The sequence below is a fragment of the Amphibalanus amphitrite genome, unplaced genomic scaffold (genome assembly GCF_019059575.1).
Source record: "Amphibalanus amphitrite isolate SeventyFive unplaced genomic scaffold, NRLGWU_Aamphi_draft 000131F_arrow, whole genome shotgun sequence".
Classification (NCBI taxonomy): Eukaryota; Metazoa; Arthropoda; class Thecostraca; order Balanomorpha; family Balanidae; genus Amphibalanus; species Amphibalanus amphitrite.
This window is the reverse complement of record NW_024881626.1, coordinates 829766-856781: the sequence shown is the minus strand read 5'-3', so window position 1 is coordinate 856781 and position 27016 is coordinate 829766. Positions and strand designations below refer to the sequence as shown.

The following is a 27016-nucleotide window of genomic DNA, read 5'->3' as shown; positions in this document are numbered from 1 at the left end:
CCAGGGGGGGGTTGTTACGACCCCCCCCCCTGGCGTTTCGAAACGGAAGGTCGTAGAGCTTAGCGGAAAAAACCAACGGATTGCTCTCAACGAGATCTCGCGATTGGTGGTATATTTTTTGGTCCTAGGTCAACATTTGACCTACTTTTGACCGGTCAAAGGTCAAATTTTCGGAAAAATAGACTTTTTTCAACTTTCGGCGGCGATTGCGGCAAAACGGTGGGAGATATCCACTTGAAACCTTCACTATCGTGTTCCTTGATCAATTCTCTATCGTTTGGTATGTATTTCGTTTCCCTAGCTCTAAAAATGGCGCGTTGGGAGCGCCGGAAGTCGGCAAGGTCACAGTCGGCGACAGAAATTCGAAAAATCAAAATTTAAATTTTTGAAATCTGATTGTATTTTTGGATTTGGGAGGTCCATTTGCTCCCTATAGAAGCTAATATTGCTGCATATTCCCATTGAGGTGACAAGAATTAGCAAAATAGTGGTTCGGGCGCTTTTCAAAAATAGTACCGGACGCTGTTCCTCTTGTGACGTCATAGCTCCGTGACCTGACCTGACCCGGTCAAATTTCTTATACCATATGATAGCCAATACTTGCCCTAACATGCATGGGAAGTTTCATCACGATCCATCAACCGATGTCCGTACCACCGGCAGGAAACCTCGGGCGTTGGCACTCAGTTTGTGAAAATCCGGCCGGAGGCTGTACCTCTTATGACGTCATAACTCCGTGACCTGACACGACCCGATCAATTTTTTTTCGGCAAAAGATGCGCAAAGGTTGCCCCAGAGGGTTTTGAAAATTTCAGCCCGCTACGGCAAGCCGTTTAGCGTGCACTTCGAAAAAACCTCAGGGGGGGGTTGATACAACCCCCCCCCCTAGGCGTTCTAGGGTTAACGCAGCCATGAGATTCGTTTATTTGTATACAAACTAATCACTCTTCATTTTGATGAGAGTAGATGTAGGAGTGAATATAGGAGTAGAAGTGCAGCCCGAGTAGTGGTAGGAGTAGTGGTAGGTGTAGGGCAGAAGATCAGGAAGGAGAGGGATGGGTAGGGGTAAGAAATGGGGATAAGCAGGATGAAGCAGAAGTCGGGCGGACCATATGCTAGGGTACGGGCAGAGCGTCGAACTCGTCATAGGCGGCGGAACGGGGGGGGGGGGGCACCGGGGCACCGTGCCCCCTTTGCTTTTGGCATTTTAACATTAGCCCTATGGGCGTTGCATGGAAAGAATGAGACCAACAGTCGGCAGTGCCCCCCCCCCCTTAATTGAAGGTGTTCCGCCACCACTGGAACTCGTGTAATAAATCAATGAAATTCATTCTGGTGTTCTTCTTGTCTGTTGTAATTGATATTCCCGAGCATGTCATGCCACCGCGTATACATTTACAACAGCTACAAAGAAAAACAGTTCAAGGCTTTGTTATGTATTATAAGCCTTGACACATTCAAACCGACGGTTCACACAATGAAGATGATGTAACACATAGCGCTAAAATCATAGAGATCTTATACACATACATGTAAAGTAACACATATAAGATCTCTATGTCTAAAATAGCGTCTGGCAACGTACGAAGTGTTGCAGGACAATGAATGTGTTGATTCATCAGGGCTCGAGAAAAGTCCACGATCGGGTGTCGGGTAGTCATATAAAAGTTCGAAAAATATAGTACACCCTGTTAACATTTGGTCCACGTTCAATGTCATGTAAAATAATTACACAGAGTACCTCACAAGAAGAATTGCCTCCTACAAAAGCATTCTATTGCAAAAGTTGAGCTATGGATTTCTACTGCTAAGTTAGTTCATGCTAAAATCAATGTAAGAACTGCGCATCTTTAATTGTACGATAGCATCAGGTAAAAAAAAAAAAACACACACACACACACACATCGGAAGTCTGGCCTTATTGGAAGGTAATTGTTATAGCGCCATCTCACCGCGCCTTCCTACCCATTGTGATAATTAGCATCAGCTAACTTATAGCCATACATGCATTCTTTTCTATACAAAACGGGAAGTGATTCTTAGAAGGTAAGCATTTTGCCATTGGTGCTGTTTTATAACCACCTGACTTAACGAACTAATAGCGCGACCACACGACTACCTCAATCACTGACCACATCGATCTACGAAGATCAGCACGGAAACTGAGAAACAGCCTTTGCACCTGCACAGGTGTATAGTGAGCGCCGCTACGGGGAGCTCAATGCCACGGGATCGTGCATGTGGTTATTCCTGGAAAACCCTAAGCTGAACAACTTAAGCATCTAACCACAATCCACGCTCACTTTCAGTGCAACGGTTTTAGTTGGACAGTGATGTCATGACCAGCCTCTACCGGGCCGCCGGCGACGGCTATGTTCCGTACAGCAGACACACACCCTGCTAAACCCCGCGCCTGACCACCCCGCTCCGTCAGCCGGACACAGGCGAGTCGCGACAGCGCCTGTTCAACACACAACTAAATGCCACCCTCCAGCGCCTGACCCCGGCAGCAGTCGCACAGTTCAGAGGCCCGCGGGCAGTGCCGCAGCGTCTGTCGAACGGCCTGGGGACTGGGTGAGCCGCCCTACAGCTCCAGAGCGTCGACCGGCCGCAGTGGGCGGCGCGAGCTCTCCGAGTAGAACTGGGAGAACCAGCGCCGGTACTTGAGGATGGTGGCGTCCTCACGCACCAGGCCCGGCTGCGGCAGGTGGTCCTTGTTGTTCCAGATGCGCACGTCGCGCTCAAACTGCGGCACAGAGCACAGACCAGCCATCAAACTACCTGTAGTTCGTCCGAAAGGGAGCCTAAGATATTTGTAGCCTTATGAATTTATATCGGCTTTCTTCAAAAATCTTAAAATATTCAATTACTTGGAGTAAGTGGGAATAGAGCAGAAAGCTTGTCTAAAGTGGTCTAAAGCAGATATCAATATTTTTATTTTTACTTTGCAAGCCCTTATGCTAATTGAAAGCATGTTTGTTGACATTCACCGCTACCATACACTCGTATGCTATCTAAGCTTCACATTTATGAGATGCACTTGCTTCCATTGAATGAAATGCAGACGAAATAAAACTGACTAATTCAAAGGGAGACTAGTCTAGAATAGATGTTACTTTAAAACAGCATTAGAGGTAGGAGCTTCAAAGCAGCGTCCCTGCAATGTAGAATCGAACTATGTCTGGTGAGTTACACATTATTTATGTATATCTCACAAACATTATAAACTAGTAATAATGCATTATGCTTAAAGAAGCATCATGCAAGTAAATGACTGGTGTGAGCATTCGCTTGCTGCTTTCGACTAGCTCGCGAAAAATTCCAAGTAGTAGAATAAACATGTATATTTTATATTAATTCTTTTGGGTTCATGAATGCAGGCGCGGATACAAGGGGGGGGCCATGGGGGCCATGGCCCCCCCTTGGCCGATTTTTTTTCAAAAATAAAATAAAAAGTTAAAAAGTTAAAAAGCTGAAAAGGGGGCCTCCTGAAAATAAAGTGGCCGAAATCCGATGAGTTTTTTTTTTTAACCTACTCACTTAGTTATTTCTTAGAAGACTAGCTGAGAAGACTTCTTTGTTAGAAGATTGGTAAAGCTTTTCATAACTTGGAGGTCTCTTATACTCACAGAGATGACCACTTTTACAGGGCCTCCTAACCTGCACAGAGGGCCTCCAAGCCTGCACAGATGTTGAGATGTTGCCTGAACAGCTAGATAAGCTCAATAGACGCAGTTTTTTTTTTGGGGGGGGGGGGGCCCAACAAGTGGGAAGATGGGGCCTCCAACAGGTGGGATTATGGGGGGGGGGCCTCCTGGTTTCTAATGGCCCCTCCCTTGGAGATTTTCTGGATCCGCCCCTGCATGAATGACAATATATGACTATTGGTCATGCCAAAAGAATTCATTCAAAGCTATCGAAATAAGATTCTGATTTAATTCCGAGAGTTCCATTCAAAACCAGGAAAGAAGCGGCAGATAAGGTATCCCTCCATATAGAAACACGGGCGACAGATCCCCCATCCTTCGTTACATAACTGCCGCGTTATGTAATGCGTCTCGAGCGACAATAACTCATCCCTGCAGAAGACGCTCCTCTCAAAGTTACCAAGATGATCTGGAAGTGTCCAGATGTCTGTTACCACCGGGAATTTCCGTTTCTGTTTGGAATGCAGCGGTGCCGCCGAATCAGCGAATTTTGCACATGGCGGAAGGCGGTCGGTGCTAGTGACGCACGGCCCGTTCAAGTCCCCGAGTTAAGCGGCGCAGTATCGCGGAGCGCGCAGGCGGCTGCTGCGACTGGCGGCGGCGCGGCCGTAGTGCAGCGCCAACCGCGCCGGGCCGCCGCAGGGCATATTTTAAGGATTTTTTACTGCGTCCCAAAGGTGGCATAGGGCACATGCTTCGACCGGAAAGGGCACATACCACATTGCAAGCGAAATAATATATAATGCAGGTGAAATACACGTGTCATTGTGTAATGTGCCGGTGGAGGGACAGCAAGCGGGATATTGGGAGCGGGCTGTGATTGCTTTTGGCCAGTCTCGAAATTCGCCCAGTCATAGCGCGTTCTTTTTCCGCATTCAAAGGACGGACCGGCGAGTAAATGATATTTCCATTGCTGTTAGTCATTCGTTTTCCTGAGCGTCGTTGGGCGTGTTTGACCTCCCTTGATGCACCTAAATGTACCTATGTATGTTTAGCGAATAAACATAGGTATGGAGCCCATGGAGGGGGGGGGGGGCTGATAATTAGTTGAGCCGGAATTGGGATAGAAGCCGGTATGGGATTGGGATAGAAGCTCAGCGAGACTAGAGATTGTGTGGTGCCTTCGGTACGCCCCTCAAAATCACCCGTGTAGGGCCCTCAGGGCCGCCGGTTATGAAGCCTTTGGAGGCACTGAGGTGGGCCCTCACAGGTACCGGTGTGATGCTCTCAGAGGCATTGGTGCGGGGCCCCCAGAGGTGCCGCTGTGGGCCCTCAGAGGCGCCGGTGAGGGTCCTCACAGTTGCCGTTGTGGGCCCTCAGAGACACTGCAGTGTGGGGTTGTCACAGTCGGGTGTGGGACCCTTAGAGCTGCTGGCTCGAACCCTTTACAGGCCGACAGGGGCTCTCAGAGACCGACAAGGGGCTCTCAAGAGGTGTGCGGTGCCTTCGGGAGCCCTGTGGAGTCCTTAGAGACCAGCAAGGTACACTCAGACGCCAGTGGGGCCCTCAGAGTCGTCGGTGTGCGGCCCTCAAAAGTCACCGGTGAGTGGCCGTCCGATGCGGCTCCGGCGTTGAGCCCCCAGGCCGCCGATATATGGCCTTAAGAAGCACTGGTTTCGGGACCTCATTCAGGGGTGCCGGTTGCACTCAGAGGTGGCAGTGTGGGGCCCTCAGCTAGGCACCGGTGTGGGGCATTCACAGCCGCCGGTGAGGGCCCTCGCAGGCGCCGTTGTGGGGGCCTTCAACCATTGGTTTAGGGGGTCATCGCAGGCGTGTGTGGAACCCTTAGAGCTGCTGGCCCCTGATAGGCCGGTAAGGGTCCTCAGAGGCCGGCAAGTAGCCCTCAGAGGTCGCCAATAGGCCCTGAGAAGCCGGCAAAGGGCCCTCAAAGGCCGACAAGGGACACTAAAAAGCCGATGTGGGGCTCTTATGGAGAGAAGTGTGGCTCTTTGGAGCACATAAGGTGTTCTTTCGAGCCCTGTGGAGCCCTTCTGAGTCGAAAGATGCCAGCGTGGACCCTCAGCCGCCAATTGGCGTCGCAAGGCCCCTCTGGCCCGAGAGGCCCCCTGATCCGATGGGGGCACGTGCCCCCTGCTTCCCCTCCCCCCGGGTGCAGATGAGAATGCCATCGGCGGTGCGGAACACAACAATTGCAATCGTTCCTCCTCCCGTCGCGAGGCCGCTCATCCGACCCATATCCCATGATTGTCAACCCTGGGGCTCGGGTCGGCAAGGTACCGGCAAGGAAATCAGCTTTAGGTGAATAAAAAAGTCATTAAGAGTCATTAGTTGTCGTTACGTTCGTCGTTCATTAATAACAACTATACGGTGCCAAATGTACGTACCCGACGTACAGCTTGGAGCCGGGCGCCGCCCGGTCTCCACCAGTGACGTCACGCTAATGCTTAGCGACCGGTCTATTGGAAATCGCGGGATGATTCTACCCCTCCTATACGGCCTTGGTTTCAATGGCCGAGAATCCCCGGAAGGGTGGGCGCCGATTCCGCCGGTCAGCCTAACATCCAGGCTCGCACGTCCGGCTCGGCTCCGACAGGTCCAGCACGGCGACTACGCGAATGTCAATCATGAATGGGTGGTGGGCGGCGGATGGTGCCACAGGGGAGGGGGAGCGGAGGGGATTAAAGGTGACACTTGTGCTGCTTGTGATAACTCGCCTCGCCTCCCTGGGTTCCGCCCAGGTCCAGGGATAATCTTCTCCAGCTTAAGCTAAAGTGTTATATTTGATTTTTTTATCAATATACCTAAGTATTATTGGATCTGAGGGCAGGGCAAGAAACAGGACTAGACATGCACAATTTTCCCGAAATCCGGGCCCAGCACCGAACCGGCAGCAGCACCGAATGGGTCCTTAAGACGGGAAGACAACAAGGTATCGGGTTTGAGGGCACTGGGTAGGGCAGAGAGGGTCACAGGGCCTGAATGCAGAGCAGGGCGCAGGGCCTGAAGGAAGGGCAGGGCAAGGTACAAGACCTTAGGACAGGGCACTGTGAAGGTCACTTATCCTAGGGGTAGGGGGCAGGACATAACAAGGTGTACGACCCTAGGATAGGGCAGGGCACAAGGACTGGAGAGCGCATGTATGTGCTTAGGTGCATAGTAAATCAGGGCACAAAGCAATCAGAAAGACAACATCTGTTGCATAGTAAACGACCGAGGCATGTTAATTATTTTTGCTTGCACTTTTCCGCTGAAACCGTAACATTTCAGTGTGGGACGCAGTGGTCCAAATTTCGCGAGGGCTACGTCCCAAAGGCAGGGGGCTGCGTCCCAAAATGGGACGCAGTCAGTATGTTAAAATATGCCCTGGGCCGCCGCGCCGAACGCAGCCGGCCATAACCATACGAGAGACCTCGAAATACTGTCTGAGCGACAAACGACACGCTACCATATACTAAACTTGCATTGAAAATGCCTCTCTTATCATCATTGTGGTGTAAACTGGACACATCTGCTGTTACGAAATCAACTATCGCGTTTGTTATGGTGGTGTTCTAGGTGAAATAAGGAAGTGTTATAATATAACTCAAACCATTTAAGAGAGAATAATATGAATTCTTTTAGATTCATTCGCCAGGCCTAAAACCATTGCATTCTTTGGTATTCATACACCTTCTGGGATTGTTTTGCAAAAATGAATATTATATCACCCTAACAGTGATAAAACATTCGGAAGCGTACGTACCTGGTTTGCCTCGACCATCAGGTAGAATTTGGCGATGAGTGGTCCGAGGCCGTAGGAGCGATCCCAGTGGATGGTGTGGATGACCTTTTGGCGCAGGTCACTCACCGGAGTCACCAGCTGCTGGATCACCCCGCTGCCCAGCGGAGACTTGAAGTTGATGTACACCAGGCCCGGTCCAACCTGTAAACGACACGGCAGAAAAACAGGATCACTGTAGTGATGCTTCAGAATGAATGGAAGCAAGCTTTAGGGAACCACTTTTACGCAATATCTACTCGTTTAATTCTGTTACACACTGCTAAAACATTATTCGTAAAACATTGTGGTGATTAACAATCACTGTCATGAATTGGGTGGCTTGTGGCTATTCAACTGTATTGCTGATACTTCCCTGTAACCCTGTTATCTAATCGACTGCACCATCGACTCCCTGACGTGATTTACAAACACTGATCGGACATGTGACGGCTCGGAATGCAAACTTCGCCACAGTTACGTAACCACCCTCTCGGAGCTGACCTGCCGCACGGTGATGTCGTTGTGGTAGAAGTGCAGCTTTCCCAGCAGCACGAACGTCATCTGCATGTGCACGAAGGCCTGGTGCCGGTGCTCGGCGTCCGGCTGCCAGCTGGCCGTCCAGTTGTGGCGGATCCAGCCCCACCGGGAGCGCTCCTCCAGGTCGTTGCCGTCGGCGAATATTTTCTCGTGGATGGCGGCCAGATGGGCCGGGTCGGCACCATTCTCCGGCAGGTCCTGTCAGCAGAGACGCGGGATCACAGTCAACTGTATGTCAGCTGCACGTTACAGGTCACAGGTCACAGGTCACAGGTCAGCTCAGAGCGACCGCACTCGGTGGACTGTCCAGTCGAGTATTTACGGCGGTAAGTGCGACTTAAGGTGAGGTCAGAGAGTCCAAACCATGGGTCAACGGAGTAACGTCGTAGTCTGTCCTTCCTGACCTTCAGCTGTGACCAGCGACAGATGACGTTACGGCTAAAAAGTGTCGCTGAAAAAGGACGCAAACTGACGCGTGCGGTACCACCGCTAGTGTCATCTAAACAAGCTCGCGTCGAGAGAAGGGAGAATGTCGGAGGAGGCCTTTTATCACATGACATATACTAGCATTGTAATTTATATAATCGTAAATGCATAATCGTATTTACTTACATAATAGTGACATCATCGCGGTTAACCAGATTAAACAAGCCCACATGGATGTGGGCGGCTGTACCATATTTGTGGGCGCCTCTCACAATTGAGTGCGCACGTTTCTCACCAAAATGTGTAGTTCTCTCCCAGCGCATGTTCCCTCATCTCACCTGAATGTGCGCGGCCACGAGGTGCTCGGTGCGGCCGCGGTACCGGTAGTGCCCCGAGGCGATCTGCTCGTAGGTGGGCGGGTACCAGCTGGGCGGCTCGCCCTCGGCGTGGTGCCACACGTGGATTACACCGTTCGCCTCGAACACGGGCCACGAGGTCACCGAGAAGTGCTTCAGACTGCCTGCCACAAACGAACGACAAACCAACTGTCACGCGCCACTAGAAACGCAAGCTGTTGCAACTTGATTGGATGTGTTTATCGATTTGTGTTCATATAAGGTTTCAAATATAGCCACTGGTGACATCCAAGTACCTACTGATGATCTTACCGTAATTAATATTCAATTCATTGCCATGATTATTAGTCACCTCAATCCAGGAAGAACGTTCAAATGCTATCAATAAAATTAGCACCCCGACTCACTTTTGCTCTGTTTGGTGTACGGCACGCACTCAACCTCGCCAGTCTGGCCGTTGAAGAGCCACTTGTGGAACGGACACTCGATGTCCTCGCCGCGGACGGCGCCCTGCGCCAGGTCGGCGCCCAGGTGGGGGCAGATTCCGTCCAGCACGCGCGCCTCTCCGGCCCGGGTCCGGAACAGGACCAGATGCTGACCTGCCGGCACCGACAGTCACGACGTCAGACGGCCGTCTGTTTCAGTCTGTTTTAGTCAGTTTCACAAACTATCTCAGTCTGTTTCAGACTGTCTTGGTCTGTCTCTCCGTTTGTCTGTCCGTGTGCCTGTCTGTCTGTCTGTCTGTCTGTCTGTCTGTCTGTCGGCGCGCACCTCGGGCAGTGATTGCGGCGCGATAGGGTGCGCGACGCGGCCGCCGGGACCTGGCCGAGTCGCACCGGGCCGGTTCTGGCCACGGCCGGCGGCCGTCGTCTCTCAGAAAGGAGCCGAGTCCGACCCTCCTCTGCAGAGCGCCAGCAGAAGGAAGAGGAGGGGAGCGAGGGGAGGGAGCGAGCGCCGCCCGCCGGCCCATCCGGGGTACACAGGACACACGCTGGGCGCAATCCCAGTGAAAACTCCCCACCCAGCCATCAGATACTTCCCACGGCCCCAATCAGTTATTCCCCAGTCACAGCCATCAGCAGCTCTTTGCCTAGTGCCTACCCATGACTAGCCGTGTGCCTGTTATCACCAGCCTTCACCAGTCTCATACCTCTCACCCAGCCGCCTGTCACTAGGACTTGACCTCACCGTCTGCTACCGCAAGCCCTCCGCCGTAACCAGGACCTGGTCTCTCTGCAATCCCATCACCATCCCTCCCGTGCCATCACCATCTCTCAGCCGTTCTAGCAGCAGGCCAGCAGCTCTGTCGAGTGTCGACCCTCGCCCAACAGCCCTCCACCTCCGATCAGCAGCTCTCCCCCGCGTCCTTTACCGCGGCACTTAATCCACAACCAGCCCTATCCGGCCTCCCCTGCGCCCGCCAGTCCGACCGCACATTTCTATTACATCACCCGTCCGACATTTACTGTCCGACACCCCAGCGGAGCGGACGGCTCGGCGGCCGCTCCGCCCTCCGGCCGGCGGCGGCGGCGTCTGACATTGGCCCTGGTGGCTCTTCCTGACCTTGCCGTGGAGGTCCCAAGAGTGGGTCACCGGCTGCCGCTGCCACCCCACCCGGACACCCTGCAGGAGCGCCGCATATACGCAGCGATCGGCGCCGCTGGCTACCGGCTGGAAACAAACTCCCCTCCACTCTCCACCCGTCCCCATACCGGTGGCATGGCACAGATTCTTCCTGTTCCGCTTGCGTCCCCACCCCCAGCACGTGCCGATATTTGCAGATATTTGACCATAGGACAAATGCATAAATATATCGTCATGTGTATGTTTTGATGGATGAATGGATGGGTGGATGGATGAATACGTCGGCGACAAGTTGATGCCACTTGGCAACTGAGGTCTGTGAGTCAGTTTTGAACGAGTGCAACAAGTAGTCCTGATTAAATCCCCAAAACTCTTCGCTAAATATTTCAATTTACTGCGGTTCCATTAACGAGCTTCACCGGGTCGACCGGTTGCGTGAAGCCTGGAAGGAGATGAGCTAAATATAGCCGTCGTGTTTTTACATTATTTCTTGTCTGCATGCAAAGGCGGAATTATTGCCACTTTCTAGGCCAATAAAGAGGCGGAGAAAATCCTGACCACTGCACTGAATATTCCGCACCGATTAGTTATTCAGCTCAGTTCGATTAAGCTAGCCAGCAAACATTTGAGTTGAGATCATAACATTTGAGTTAGTTCAGCTTAGCCGTTCACATCGATTGCACTACGTAGGAGTATGTCGAGTGAGATTGTGCGTCAAGGAGCATGTTGAGCAAGAAATGCAAAATTTGTGATCTTCGTAAGGTTTGCACTTGCTGCATTTGATGTGTTTTATATAGTTCAAACTAAATCAAACAAGTAGCGCTTTACCGTAATATGCCAATACTGGACAATGCCATTATGGCGGAAGCCCTGGTTAGACTACACATATGTATATCAAAATTGCACAGGGCCCAGTCAACACTGCCGAAGAAACTGCCCGAGCCCCACCTTGCAGGAGCCTAAGAATATGTGGCAAGTCGTCGCGCGTCCGGTGAGGTCGGTAGAGGAGGGATCTGTGGACCGAGGAAGGCGTCCACCACTCACCGAGGATGTCGAGCGGGCGCACCTGGCCGGGCCGCAGCTCCCTGCTCTCCAGCGCCGCGAACCAGGCGTTCGGGTACGGCGGCGGCATGGCGGCCTCCTTCTGCCGGCGGCGCACCTCGTTCACCGCCGCGCACCGCCGGCCGCCCAGGTTCTTGGTCGAGTCGTCTCGGATCGGACCAAAGTCCTCCGCCGCCTGCCGCGCAGGGACCGAGGAACGTGCGTTAGACATGGCTAGGATTTCATTTGCTCACGCAATCGATGCTGAATGAAATGCAAGACGAGTCGAGCTTAGTTCAGCTTGGCCACCTCACCATCGACGTGCCATGGCTTATTGGTCATGGTCTGGAACAGTTTAGTGGAACGTTTATGTACCGGCCAGGTACTACGAACTAGCAACGAGTTGCTTTTGCGTAGGATAACATGAATATTGTTAACTGTAAGGACAATGTGACCTTTACAGTCATTCAATTAACAGAAAATCTGCCAGATACCTACCCAGAACTTCCCGAGCTATGGGGCATCCCAGAACCTGTGCAACAACATCTTCTGCTGACATGCATTTGTTCACTGAAACATACTTGTAATTCTAGAAACACACTCGAACGGTGCTGCCACATATTGTTTACATTCACAGAGCACCAGGTCCAGGGCCATGACGTGCCCGAGGACACGGAGGTTTTGTGCTGCCGCCTCAGTAAAGCATTCCGTTCCGACTACATGGCCTTTCCCAGGCTAATAACTCCGGCAACCATGATATCGATAGAAGCGAATCACCCCCATAAATGGGTACAGCAGAACGCCTTGAGTGGTGTGCGGACAGGGTCCTACGGAGGGGCTCCTGGAAGCCAGAGGTCTGCAGAGTGAGGACGACTGTCCGGAGTTCCTGCTGGTGGTGGGGCGGCCCTTGTGGGCGGTGGTCGTCTGCGCCGGGCCAGCCGGCCGACCCTGAGCCGGCACGGAGGACGGCTCGCCGGCGCCGGCCGTCCTGCCGGCCGCCCTGCTCCCCTGCCGGCCGGCGGCGCACACGGGCTGGCCTTGCCTCCGGCCGGCGCGGAGCATCGGTACATGTGCAGATAAGTCACGAGCCGACCAGCCCTCGCAGAGGACCGACGAGCAGTTTGGCCCCGACGTCCGGCCGCCGGCGGGATAGGATAGACGGGGTGGGGGGCTGGGCGGACCGAGCGAACCGCGAGCTGCAGCCGCGCTGCCCCGAACGGGTCCAGACCACGCCGCTGCTACACGGAACGCCGTTAGAGCAGGTGGTACAGAGAAAGCTAGGAGCCAGAGCCGTCAAATATGGACTTTGCCAGTACTGAAAATGTCATGTTCACACTTACAGCATCTAATACTTTTACAAGATAACGGAAAGTGGTGCTGGTATGTTTTGGGATGCATATTTCGGGAAAATTAGCATTCCCGTATGGGCCGTATGGACATGTATTTTCATCCTTATCGTGGTATAGACTCCATTGAATCATTTCCGATCTCTCACTGGACTCTCTCTCTCTGGCCTACTACGAGTATTCAATCATTCATTAAAGCAGGCACCCGTCACAGTGTGTGACATAAGATGCAGTAACGACGTACGAACAAGGCGCAGCAGTACATACAGCTCCTTTACTGTGCACTGAAAGCAATTTAACCCAAGGCCCGCGAGTAAACCGGTGTTTTGCAGGTACCCCTATCCGCAACCATTTTTAACCACCCTCCCAGGAGTACAGTAAGGTCCCATTGCAGTGAAGTCGTCCCTGCTCTCAGCGGATTTGTTCGCTGACAGCGGTTATATCCGCTCAGAGCAAGTACGACTACACCGCAATGGGACCTAGCACTACTCCTGGGAGGGTGGTTAAAAATGGCTGCGGATAGGGGTACCCGTAAAACACCGGTTTACTCGCCAGCCTTGGGTTAAATTGTTTTCAGTGTGTAGCCATTTGGCACTCACCTTGATTCGATTGTAGGGCACGAAATACAGGGTGACGGCGTACCACAGCAGCCACCCGACGACCAGCAGGCCAGCGCCGTAGCTGGCTGCCACCAGCAGCTCCTGAGTGCTGAGCTGCTCTGGACTGACCAGCAGGCGCGCTGACATCAGCGCCAGCACCGCCCAGCACGCCGCCTCGCGCATGAGAATCGCCATCTGAAATATAAGCAGAGGAGAAGAGGTGTCAGAAATAGCATGCGTCGGTCACGTGAGGAAATAGATTATCTCCATGGTGGGGCTACTTTTTGAGCCTGACTGACTATAAGCCATCGACTCCTGATGGAATAACACAACTGTTATCCCTTCAAACTTTCTAAAATAATGCGATAAACAATCGGCTCTGGGTCATCCCGTCGCTCCGTTAGATATTACCTAGTCCGTGTCCGGGAGCTGCTCCCCGACCGGGGCCCGCGCACACACTGTGCGGCCGTGCACGCACCTCCTCACGCACAGTGTCACAATTTGTGCGCGTGTCTGTCGCAGCTCTGCCAGAGACGCACTGCCGCGGGCGCTGCCGGCGGCCACGGGACCGGTCACGTGACCGGGCGGGCCGCAGACCGGTCTCAGCCGCCGCGCCGGAGCGGGGCGTGGGCACAGGGGCACGACTTGCTAGCAGGTATCGAGCTGATCGTTTCGCTGGTGAGCTGTTCTTCAGATCCATTAGCAAACTATGCAATGGTGGTCGCCGGAGAGGTCTCTGCATACTCATAAGTCCATATCTTAGTCAATTGTGTCCCCACATACCTATTTCATTTTTCTTGAATGACTTCACCTTCCGGGAGTTTTGAAATTCAATGGTGGTGAAGCTAATCAGGCTTTCACCCACGATTGCCCACTATGTCCTAAGGGCTAGGCCTGAACAGAAGGACAAAATAAAAATGGTGTGCAAAGATAGTGAGTATGAACGATTTTCATTTATATGAATTTATTTTGTCATAAGAACTCGTGTACGCTTGCCACTCGTTATAACACATGTGGCAAGAATACCGCAAAGAAAAGCCGGTTAAGCTAACTAGCCGGTAAAATATATGCGCCGTTGTCAAGACTGGATTTGATAAAACACGGTATGTGGAGTAGATTGACCTGGACCATGTCAATCAAAAGGAAAGGTGAAATTTCAGACGGGACGGATATGTCAGAACGTGATCACAGGTAGTGATAGCAACTAGCAAGGCATGTTTACCTGGTCTACCAAACATACAAACTCAAAATGAATAACCACTAAAATTGTGGGCCAGTGTATTTTTGAAGGCATTTATTGTCGCGCTACAGCAAAGAGTTGTACGATGGGACAGTGAAGCTCTTCCCGAAGAAGAGCAAAACAGAGAAGTGTTTCATCATGTATATTTTGGTAGCTAACTTATGTCGAAGTTAAAGGGCCATTGGCTGCGCTGTTCTGTTGGATAATTTATTGACTCCAAGTGCCTCAGATCAGAATAGATACCTTTGAAAGTTATTTTGAAGAAGGTCAGTAAACGTCATCTTTAACTATTACAGACGCAATCTTGGCATATGTATAGCGCGTCTCGTGGTTCGATTGGTGTATCATTGCACTTCCACATAGATAGACCTCACCACTTCACTCAGATTGCTTCCATTTAGGTAAATCAAAGCCTTTAAATCCTTGTTGCTAGGCTAAGCAGACATTCCCGCTGCACAAGCTGCTCTGAGTTGCTAAGGATGAATTCTGAACGTTTCATCAGTCTTCAGGTAGCAACAGCAGCACAATAAGTTGCATCACTTCGGGGTCGGCATAGAATATAATGGAAGGTCGTTCGAATGAGATGGACACAGAAGGAGTAAGGGCCGACCACCTGCCGAGCTGTTCTGCCGACCACACCGGTGGAGGCACCGCCACGGATAATGTGGGGTGGTGGAGAACCGGCTGCTGTGGCTCGCTTTGGATGGTAGCTATATACCCTGGTGATGCACTGGGCGCACTGGCCGATGTATATCGATGCTGGAGAGGTGGTGCCCCGGCCAATGGATGGCGGTGCAGTGGGAGAAGGCAGGTGGCAACAGGTGGCAAAGGCAATGAGCTAGATAACCCACAACAAATTTCAGTTATTCAGTTACTGACCACTGAAGCGTTATTCAACCGCAGCCTGTCCTTTCCAGGGAGCACCCACTGACCCTCCAATAAAATACCAAGGCATTCCCAGGTGACCCCCAGCGGGCCCCCAAACACACTGAGCCTGGTCTGGACCGGACCAGTTCTGATAGAGCCCGTGATCAGAGCAGCGGCCCAAACACCGGAGCACGGGTGCAGTCCCGGCGCGGCCCGCCGCCCGCCAGCCGCTCATGACGCGCGCCGCTCAGACGACGGCGGCGCGGCCGGCGCTTCCTCGTCTGGGTGCGCACCCTAACCGTGATGGGGTCCAGAAAGCCGGATCTTAGCCCGGCAACCCGGCGTCTGCATAGCAGCGGGGTTCGAACGGGACTTCCCTCCTCCAAGCCCCGAGTCGTTTGTCATTTTATTTCGACGGCGCCATCGGCACGGCGAGCGAGCTCCCAGGAGATGTGACGTCTTTGCATAAATCAAAACAATTGCCACATAGATCATTGCTGCAGGTGTTCGGGAACCAATAGTCGAGTAATGAGTGTGATTAATGCAAAACTGCCGACTATGATCATCGGTTGTTGGCTGGCGCTTTTGCTAATTGCATCAATAGGTGCGCACAGAATCATCTTGAGACATGCAATATGCGATTGACTTACTTGGTAAACACATAAACTTCAACTGTGTAAAATGTGTAAATTTTTACCCATTCTTAACTCCCGCGGGGCTGGGGGATTTTTTTTTGCAATATCTAAAAAACGGCGGCACGCAGCGCCGCCAAACTCACAGTACCTTTTTTTACATCAATTTGACACGCTCCCTGAAAATTTGAGCGAAATTCTTCGGATTTTTTTTTTAGAAAATGACGTTTTAGTAACGTCATGTTCGCCATTTTCGCCTAAAAAACGGCAAAATTTCAAACGCCGCTAACTTCTTCATTTTTAAGGGAATCAAGACGTAACAAAAAGGCTATACGTAATTCTACTTTGTCTATCAAATTGCTGTCTCGGTTTTTTGAAAAATTTTTGATTTTGGCCCAAATTTTCTAAAAAACGGACTTTTTGGGAAAATAATGATAAAATCCAAAATTTTGCGTGTATCGAAAAAAACGGAATATATGTCAGAGAAGTGGTCCATGTGCACCTGCATACCAATTTTTAGAAGAATCGGTTCAAAAATGAGGGATTTATTCAAAATTTTATGACGTCACGACAAACAATTTTTTTTAAACATGAATTTTTTGGAAGTTCTAGACCTTGTACGGAAACAAAATAGCACCATTCGATTCGCCGTGAAAAACTGCATCAGATATACACCTTTTTAGGCCTTAACAACCAACTTCAAAATTTGACCTCACTTGACCTGACCTTGACCTGACCTCGACCTGAAATTCATCCAGATGTGGTCCATATCACCTATTGAGTGTGCCTATTGAATTCTATGAATAAAATGACCCATAAAACATGTCACACATGCCCTTTTCTATATTTTGTTTTGGTGACCTGACCTGACCTGACCTGACCTTGACCTTGACCTTGACCTCTGAATGATATTGTATTCAACGAATATTGTCTTGGTAGCCTAAGAACACGTTTTGGGCAATCAGTTTCAGTCGATGACTCCATTCTTCGGCAACTACGGTGCAAGGCCGATACTGTAGAAACTTGCAATTTATACCCTTGACCTGACCTTGACCTTGATCTCAAACTTTAAATTAAGTACATGTTTTTAGTTGTTCGTGATGAGATCTTTCGATTGGCGTTTGAATTTTCCAAAGCGGGCCATTAGTTCGGGAGATAACAGGGGGGAGGTAAAATTTACCCCCCCCCCAGCCCCGCGCGTTCGGCTGGAGACCTCAGCACCGCGCGGGTTAATTAACTCGTATAACAGCTCATCTCCACCATAGAGCATGAACTATGCGGAAGTGGTCGATATTGCTGTATCGTAGACATCAACGAGGATGACTTGGGATGTGGTTAACTATTAAACCTTTTTCTTTTTTCCTTTATTTAACCCGCGCGGGGCTGGGGTCTCCAGCCGAACGCGCGGGGCTGGGGGGGGTATATTTCCCCCCCCCCCTGTTATCTCCCGAACTAATGGTCCGATTTGGAAAATTCAAACGCCAATCGAAAGATCTCATCACGAACAACTAAAAACATGTACTTAATTTAAAGTTTGAGGTCAAGGTCAAGGTCAGGTCAAGGATACAAATTGCAAATTTCTACAGTATCGGCCTTGCACCGTAGTTGCCGAAGAATGGAGTCATCGACTGAAACTGATTGCCCAAAACGTGTTCTTAGGCTACCAAGACAATATTCGTTGCATACAATATCATTCAGAGGTCAAGGTCAAGGTCAAGGTCAGGTCAGGTCAGGTCAGGTCACCAAAAAAAAATATAGAAAAGGGCATGTGCGACACATGTTTTATGGGTCATTTTACTCATAGAATTCAATAGGCACACTCAATAAGTGATATGGACCACCTTTGGATGAATTTCAGGTCGAGGTCAGGTCAAGGTCAGGTCAAGTGAGGTCAAATTTTGAAGTTGATTGTTAAGGCCTAAACAGGTGTCTATCTGATGCAGTTTTTCACGGCAAATCGAATGGTGCTATTTTTGTTTCCGTACGAGGTCTAGAACTTCAAAAAAAAAACATTTTTCAAAATTTTTGTGTGTCGTGACGTCATAAAATCTTGAATAACTCCAACATTTTTGAACCGATTCTTCTAAAAATTGGTATGTAGGTGCACATAGACCACTTCTCTGACATATATTCCGGTTTTTTCGATACACTCAAAATTTTGGATTTTATAATTATTTTCCCAAAAAAGTCAGTTTTTTTAGAAAAAAATTTGGGCAAAATCCAAAATTTTCAAAAAACCGAGATAGTGATTTGATAGACAAAGTAGAATTACGTATAACCTTTTTTGTTACGTCTTAATTCCTTTAAAAATGAAGATGTTAACGGCGTTTGAACTTTTACCGTTTTTGAGGCGAAAATGGCGAACATGACGTCACTAAAACGTCAATTTCTCAACAATTTTCCGACGGATTTCGATCGAATTTTCAGGAAACGTGTCAAATTGATGTAAGAAAAGGCACTGAAAGTTTGGCGGCGCTGCGCGCCGCCGTTTTTGAGATATTGCAAAAATTCGCGAGGGGGGTAAAATTTACCCCCCCCCAGCCCCACGCGGGTTAAGGCTTCTTGCGCCGCCTGATTTATACCACCCTTGTTTTTGCATTCGGATGACGACCATAATTTGGATGCAAGATGCCACGTAGGAAAGCACTGTGTTTCATCATACACGGTGCCAATGGATACACGGATGGCATATTTAACCTTGGTTGATATAGTGCATTTGCGTCACTGCCTGAGCCCCTCTGGTCTTTTCAGTATATCATAGATGAAAAGAAACGAAAACCAATAAATCGTATAAATTATACTTGATTTGTTCACATTGAAAACTGTTTCTCGTGTTTTTTTATGCAATATCACTACACGAAACCTAAAATGTGTTACACAAAAAAGGCGCAGTGATGGAATACCACATGTTCTGCTTATTTAGCTGCCTTGGAAGCCTTCATAGTTTCAATAGCCTCACCCTCGCTTTATGCACAGTTTCACTGCAATGAAACGCAGATATTTAGCGGCCCGATAGCCACTCTTATGGCATCACCCACCCGGAATATCCGACTCTCCCTCAGAGGGCCGGTATTACCGCACTCCTGTGTTATGTCATGTTTCCACCTGTTCACGATGACACAGCCGGGCCGGAGGTCACGCGGACCCAGGCGGGCCGCTGAGCGCTGCGCCCCGGGCCGCCGCAGCTGTCTGCACGCTGGGTGGGTGCGCTGCGCACGTGCCGCCGCCCCGGGCGCCGGTCAGCCCGCGCGGGGGTGTGGCCGTCCGCGTGCAGCCGGCGAGCTGTGCGTGCGGGCTGCAGGCCGCCGGCGGCGGGCGCGCCGGCCGGTGACGGCCTGCCGGGCCCGCCGGCGCCGCCTCCCGGCCCGGAATGTCAAGGCCAGCGATCAGCACTGCGATCGGCGCCCGGAGAAAGCCCGCAGAGCTGCCGAGAACCTCTCACGCACCTCGCGCCCATTGGTCCGCCAGAGTCAACAACAACTGGATGATGCAAGTCATGGCATCAGAGTCCTCTCACTCCTCTGAGGGGAAACAGACCGGGCCCTCTACATAACACGGTTGTCAAACTCCGCTACATTTACCGACCTGTGTGTAGTACCGATCGAACCTGAACTTTGATTTTGTGTGTTCTGCTCTGGCAATGCTTCAAGTTCCAATGTTAAAGAGATTGAAACTGCAAGATGAATGCTCGCTTTAAGGATGCACACTCTTGAATAGAAAAGTCCTTTCTTGGCTAAGTTATGGGCGACAAGACTCCTTTAGCAATCAAGCTATGAGAATCAAATAAATAACAAAATAAACGCAATATTTTGACCAAAAACTCGGCGTCGAGTAGGGCGGAGTGGGTGACGTTTGACTCTATATGGGGGGATTTCTGACTGGTTCCGACAGCCCACACCTCTGTATGTTAATTCGCCAACGTCTCGCGGCGCGGCGTCAAACGGGCGGCCGAGGACGCCGCGCCATAACGGCCGCGCGCGCGCCGCGATCGGCCTGACAACAGCCGCCCGCCCGCGTCGGACGCGTCGGCGGCGACCGCGCCCCGGCAGAGGACAGCCGGCGCCCGGCGCCCGCCCAGACGGTCTATCACCTCCCCATCACACCAGGAATGCCACGGCCGCGTCCCGGCGCCGGCTCCTACTCCTGCGCCCAACTGGAGACACTCGTATCGTCCGTGCAACTGGCCAGGAGCCGACCTCGAGTCGGCAGCACCGTTACCGACGGGGCAGGTCAGACGGCGGCTTATGAACGACCTGTGATCACTCTTCACGGCACGGCAACTCCCGACAGGGGTCCTGTCAAGTCCTGTCGGCTGCCGCTGCAGTAACAGTTACACCGGCAGGCGCGTGCTTCTCAACAGTGCGTTCGCGGGGCATAAGGAAGTAATTATGAGCTTAACCCTCGCCCGCACATGGGGGGGTTGCCACCCCCCCAGGTAGTCTTTCTGCTCTGCACTCAACATTTTTAGAGCTAGAAGGCTGATTTTTTTTTTGTATAGCTGCTCCTCTATCCTTTCTTGATGTCCACCGAAAATTTCAAGTTTCTGTGGTTTTTTGTTTTGGAGATATGACCTTGTTTTTCAGGTCATGTCATGACCCAAATGGCCAATTCTCAACATCTTGCGTTGGCTATGGGTCTTGTGAGCTTTTGACACCTTGATTTCGGCCTTTTTTACCAGTCTTACCTCCCACCTATCATGGAACATGTTGTTCGACGATGTACAGATGTCAAGGTCAAGGTCAAGGTCAACCTAGGTCATCTAAGATAATTGCGTTTTAGGCAAGCGAAATTTACTTTTTGTGAAGTTTTTTGACTGCATTGTTGGTAAAAGCTTCTCAGATCATGATTTCATGTACTATGGACACATAAACAATCGGTGCACACATCAGTATACACACAGACACACACAGACATACAAACACATATAATTGACCTTGACCTAACTTGACCTGAAATGACCTCAGCAGCAAAAACCTGGTCGGGTAGTGTGACAAAGAGGTTCTAGCTGGCTTGGCACCCGAAAACGGCATCGTCATCGGTATATCAGATAAGTAGAGCACTTGATATCCAACGGTGGCCCAAAACAGCAATATTTTTTAGTTTGACCTGACCTGGAAGGTCAATGACTGACCTGAGAAGGTAAAACTGGGTATCATTGGAATCGTCTCTTCCCAAAGAATCTTTTTGGTCTTTACCTACCGCTAAGCTCTATCTCCAACAGGAACGAAATGGCGCGGGGGGGGGGCAACCCCCCCCCATGTGCGTTCTAAGATGGGAAAATGGCATGTGCGGGCGAGGGTTAACCCGTTTGTAGTCCCATCTGCAACAGAATATGCATGGGTATGAATTGAATCAGATTATGTTTATATAATGTGCTCTAAATCTCTGAGCGTTGAGCTGTTGTAGCAGTTCGCAGAATGCCGAGGCACGGAGGCCCGACAAATACACTCGTAGGCCTCTGTTGCGTCAGGCGTCTGTCGGTTGCTGAGTGGGATATAGTCGCGTGGCGCCGCCGCCGTCAGTCCTTGCCATAGGGGGCAGGAGTGTCACACGTGTCAGGGGCCACCGAGGGTGTGTTGTCAGAGCATGACAAGGTTGGTAGAAAATCGGCGCACAGCGAGAGCACCTGTTCACTCTTATTCTTGTCGCGGATGTGTCGATTTTATTAAAAGCTTGTAAGTTGTAACGAGCCTTGCATCATCAGGAAACAGACAAGAAGGGTCGTGGATCGGTGAACACAGCGCGGCACGGCCCATGAACGGCCGGTATGCCTGCTGCGGTGCCAGCGGTCGACTGGCGCAGGGCGCGGTCGAGATGTCGCGGAGCTGGCAGCAGAGGAGGCAGCGGAAAGGCCTGCCGACCACACCTGGAAAACACGCCAGAAAATCTGCCACAGGTCGCTGAAAAATGTGCCCCGACAGGGCTTATCTATGGAAATGCCGTTCCTAAGCAGTGGCTGTCGAGCCTGTTCTCGGTTTCAGAGCCGAGCCACTGCCAAATGCCAGGCTGTGGTATTTCTCTCGATGGCGGTATTTCTTCCGTAGCTGACAGGGGCGGAGACGCCATACGCCGTCAGACAGCGCTCTCCTCACAAGTCGTGCCGGCCATCCGACAGTGAACACAATAAAAGCGAAAGGAAGGGAATGTTGCACCGTCATTCACCAAAACACAAGCAGCCTGAGATGACTGGTCGTGCGTGGCCTGGACCGACCTGCTACCACACGAGCGCTTCGCTGTTTCGAATCCATCTGTCGAAAAAAAAACAATAAATTTGAAGAAAAAAATCGAGAATTTCAAAGCCCAATGGGATACAGAAGTAGTGGGCTATTGGACTTTAGCCATTGCTATTTTCAGCACCCTCAAGCTATTTAATAAAATCGAATGCATTGCTGGAACAGATCCTTTAATAAGCGCTGCTTTTCCGGTTTTAAGTGCTAAGCACCTTCGGCGTGTGATTGGTAAGATAAAGAGTCAAGCTGACGAGGCGCGTGATCGACACACGTGCCACTCCGTCCGCACTTCCCGGCCCGACAGGTTTATAGTTGATGACGTCATTGGTCACAGAGGACCGGTGTCCAGTTCAGTGTTTATAAATTTATACAAGATACTCACAGATTCTCATGCGCTTTCTAACTTCATCCAGGGACCTGGCCGGGCGCGGCCTCCTGGCGGGGCGTGCGGGGGCGGTGGCTGCGGGCGGTGGCCGGCGACGGGCAGAGGTCGATAAAATGCTTGGAGTTGCTCCAACGAACATCTTAGTCCCATCACTGTCTCCAACTTAGCCCTCGCCTGGCGGGGGGGGGGGGAGCAGCCTCCCTAAGTTTTTTTTTCGCGAATAGCGTAAAAGTTGGTGTCGCGTAGCGCCGCAAAATTTGGCACAACGTCTGGGAGTGAGCCTTTTGATTTGATTGTGAGTCTTTACCTATCCTGAAAATTCACTGCCATCCGCCGCGTCGGCACACCGGTATCTCCTCACCTTCTCCCCATACGGCCTTGATTCCCCAACTCACACCATCACACTACTGCATACGGTGACCGGTCGCACGGTGGATCTGAATGCCTACGTTTTCGCGCCAAAGTCTGAAACAACTGACGATTATCATCAGCGTAGAGATGTTGAAATTTAGCATTTTAAAGCTTTTAATTTAAAAGTTTATATGTGTGCTTTAACGCACTTGTCCTTATTGATTGAGAAAAGAGCGGACTTTTTATCGTATTACCTAATACGAAGTAACGCAATCGAAGTGTGATTTCGGTCCACTGTGCGTTTTCAGGCGCGCTCGATAAAACACCCAGGCCTGGAGAAAGTTGGAAGGGTGATTTTCTGATCATCCTCCCCACAAAATGACCCTAAGCGAAAAAATGCCCGCAGGGCGCTGCCAACGCGTGCCAGCGGCCCTGCTAGTAAGGGCGAAAATCAATGTATGTGTATGCGGAGCACACCCTTAGCGCTACGATGGCTCCTTGGAGACACCTGGAGAAACCTCTGCCGGCAGAAGGGTCAGGTCCCTCGCAGACGGCGCGGCACGGCGGGAGCTCAGCGGGTGGCCTAGCCGGAAAGAGGATAAAAATAGCCGACTGGCCCGACCCAGCGAGGGGTGACCGAAGGGTGACCAGGAGTGAATGAGGGAACATTCACGCGGTACCCAGCAGCCGATAACAGCACCGGACGATTAGTAAGTCATAAGTCAATGCTGTATTTTAGGCGTAAGGAAGCATCCATGTAGACGGGCGGACTGTCTCCAGCTCTTCCAATCCAAGTATTGCTAATATCTTGCTCCAACGAGCGTTGGCACGTTGGAAGTTTTATCGACCACTGGCGACGGGGCGGCGGTCGGGCGAACTTCTGACTGAGCGTATGTTCGAAGTATGAGAGATGATGAATGTGTTCAGGCGTGTACGTATATATGTATATATGTGTATGTATGTACGTATGTGTATGTATGTAAGTATGCATGTATGTGTGTCTGCGCTTGTATTATACCTACATATTTCCGGTGCACTGCATCACGAGAGTTGGCACCGAGACTTAAGCCCTTTGGCTTTTGTGCCTCCTCTTATTTTACTATATATTATGCGTTTAATTTGTATTACCAATAAACAGTTGGATGGATGGATGGATGGAAATGTCTGTCCGGCTCCCTGTGCCGGGCGCCGGTGACGAAAAACAAACGAGAGGAAAACGACGACAAAGAAGAGGCAAACGAGAGGTGAACGAGACCCGAGAAACGAACGAGAAAGAAACGAGATCCGAGAGACAAATGAGAAGCAAACAAAATACGAGAGACAAACAAGAACAGTTTTCTGATCGCGTTACTCGAGAAAGAGCCATGGTGTTCAAACGCCAAAAAATGGGAGTGATGTAGGAGTGGTGCAGGACAAAAGCAACAACAGTGACGCTATCAAAAATAAAATAAGTAGATAGTTGGCAAAAATGACCATAAAAGCCATAAAAGGTAAAAAAAAAAAAATGGCAGCAGATAGTTCCGCAAGGAAGCTCAAATAAGTCCAAAATATATCGAAGACAAATGTTCTATAAATGTAATTCTGTTCGGGTATCCTTCTGTAAGCAAAAGAAACCGGCCATGAAAGCAAAACAGCAAAAAAAAACGTAAAAACTGACCACTTAGAAGCATACGGAAGCAAACACGAGCTGGAAATGATGTGGACGGTAGATGCAAAGTATATAGGCATCAGCGTCAGATCAGTATTGCGACACTTGCTGCAGAACAAGTCACAGACAGACGTCACCGACGGCGCCGGAATGTACCGGTAGCTAAAATTTACACACCAATAATCTGATCGGGCTCCTAAGCCTGTAGCAGAAGCCCAATAAAATCCCCAAAGGCTCCAAAATCGGCAGCAGCTGTGTGAAGACTCCACTGAAGCGATGCGATGAGTTGGCTTTCTGATGTCCGCAGGCTTATCTTTAGGCCACGAGAGGAGCCGCGGATGGGCGCCGGCCCACGGAGCCTAACGGTGCCGGCCTGGCCAGCCGGCAGAGTGCGGCGCCGGTCCCGGCGGGCCGGGTCTGGAGGTCGGCCAGGGGTCAGCGTGACCCCTGGCAGATCAGCGCTGTCACCGCCGGCCGGCCGCCGCGTCTCCAGGCCAGCTCGGACCCACACGTCATAACGCGCCCACCGGTCAAACGGCCACCGGATGGAATCTCGGGAAATTACGCTCGGGAGGCAGGCTGGCACCACTCGGTCGACTCGGATAAAAATTCAGATTTTTGTGGTCATGACAAATAGAAAGAACTGACTGAGTGTTTTTATAAATCAATGAAAGCAATTGCTTTTGTCTCATGAGGAAGAAAGCGTATATCATTGGCGAGGACACCTATGAAACTGGTTTTGAACTTATTAAATGAGCATGCATAATAGTTCCAGGCGGGATACTTTGATTGAGTTTTCAACCAATCCGTGCAAAGAGAAGGTCAACATTTTAGGGTGGTCTGTCATTCATTCTCTGACGAACACATTTTAAAACTATCAGTACATTTATTTTCAGAGCTCACTCAGTGCAACATTTTCGAGACGATGCAAATTGCAAACAAGGGTGGGTCCGAATGATTTCCCAGACATTTCCCGGTCCCTCCTCGTCTTTCGAAGTCTGTACTGAGTTGTTTATATCAAAGCATGCTGCCGGTCAGCCGAGCGGAGGCGCGGACCGGTAGCTGTGCGGCTAGTTCTGGCCGCCGCGCCGGGATCTGGGAGGGCGGGGATGCGGCCAGGGTCACGGTCTTGGACCGGTCCGTGACCGACTGCCGACACGGCCGCCGCGCCGGCCCAGCTGGCATGGCTCGCCACTGGGCACAGGCAGGACCGGTGCCGTTAGCTTGGCCGGCGCGTGCTTGGTGCCGCGAGTGCGGTCAGCTCCGTCACCCTGGCCGCACCGCCGAGTCGGTCAGGGCACAGTGCCGAAGGCCCCGCGCTCCCAACAGCCGGGTTCACGTGCTAGTTTCGATTTCCGTCGAATGATGAATCGTCGCTACATTAGGCGAAGCGGAGCCTCTTCTTCGGCGAACGGAGGTCAAGTGCTGACCTACACCGGAGCCAACCGGTAGAGAGGGGTGGTGCCATATTGAATTGGTGATTGGACAACGGAGAAAGGTGGACACGATGGACTCACCGGTACTCCCACGTCAGCTGACGTAGGGCACGTCAGCTGACTTGGGAGATTCAATGGAAAAGGTAAAAGGAATGTAATGAATGATTCTTTGAAACAATGGAGAAACAATTGCCCCTTCCCAAATATCACAAACGAAATGGAAGGAGCTGCAATCGGCTCTGAATTGGCTAAGCAATTTGGCAAAAGACGCATCCAACATTGCTACCATGATCTTGGTACGATGCCTGTTATCCGAACACGCGGAAGCGATGAGCCACACATATATGTACTCGTATGTATGGTGACTCTATACTGAGTCTGAGAACATGTCCTTACACCTTTCTACACCCAATTTAGACGGCAGTGAACAGAGACGGCATTTCAGAAAAAGTGCGGGTGATTTCGACAGTCGGCATAGTCTGTCTATGGAAACTGTCGGAATCGGTTGCACTATTACTGTCCTGAACTGTGTGCACTATGGCTATATTTGGCAGAAAAAAAGGTGAACATACATGCCAGTCAGCTCAGCCGCCAATTTTGTCCCGGTTCCTTCGAACGCCTGCTACTTTTGAAAAGGGCCAGTAAAGCAGTGAAGTGGGCCAATGACGTCATCTTCGACCAAAGGCAGATGACCCTTGGAGGCACGTTTCAGAGGAAGCCCGACTATGACCCGCTGTCGGGTGATGCTCATGAAAGAAGGTGACTCCCCGATAGTAGAGGGACGATCCTGTGGTGGCACAGGGCGCCTCCCGCCGCTGAACCCACCAAATAGGTCACAGACCGGTCAGTTCGGGAAAGTCGGGCCACGATCAGCCGGAGAGGCCCGACCCTGGCCTCCGCGACGCTCTGA

The 27016-nt window shown here is 51.0% G+C and overlaps 1 protein-coding gene across 1 annotated transcript in view; it reads right to left on the bottom strand.

Moving 5' to 3' along the window:
* Window positions 1–1423: 1423 nt before the first annotated feature.
* The window catches only part of LOC122381965 (cholesterol 7-desaturase nvd-like), a 35173-nt gene continuing 9580 nt past the window's right edge, over window positions 1424–27016 (bottom strand). The window contains exons 2-8 of the mRNA XM_043366760.1: window positions 13318–13512; window positions 11376–11568; window positions 9155–9346; window positions 8730–8911; window positions 7930–8163; window positions 7411–7590; window positions 1424–2746 (exon numbers count right to left, since the gene is read on the bottom strand). Coding sequence (XP_043222695.1) covers window positions 2585–2746; window positions 7411–7590; window positions 7930–8163; window positions 8730–8911; window positions 9155–9346; window positions 11376–11568; window positions 13318–13512 — 1338 coding nt within the window. The 3' untranslated portion in view covers window positions 1424–2584. The remainder of the gene's footprint in view (window positions 2747–7410; window positions 7591–7929; window positions 8164–8729; window positions 8912–9154; window positions 9347–11375; window positions 11569–13317; window positions 13513–27016) is intronic.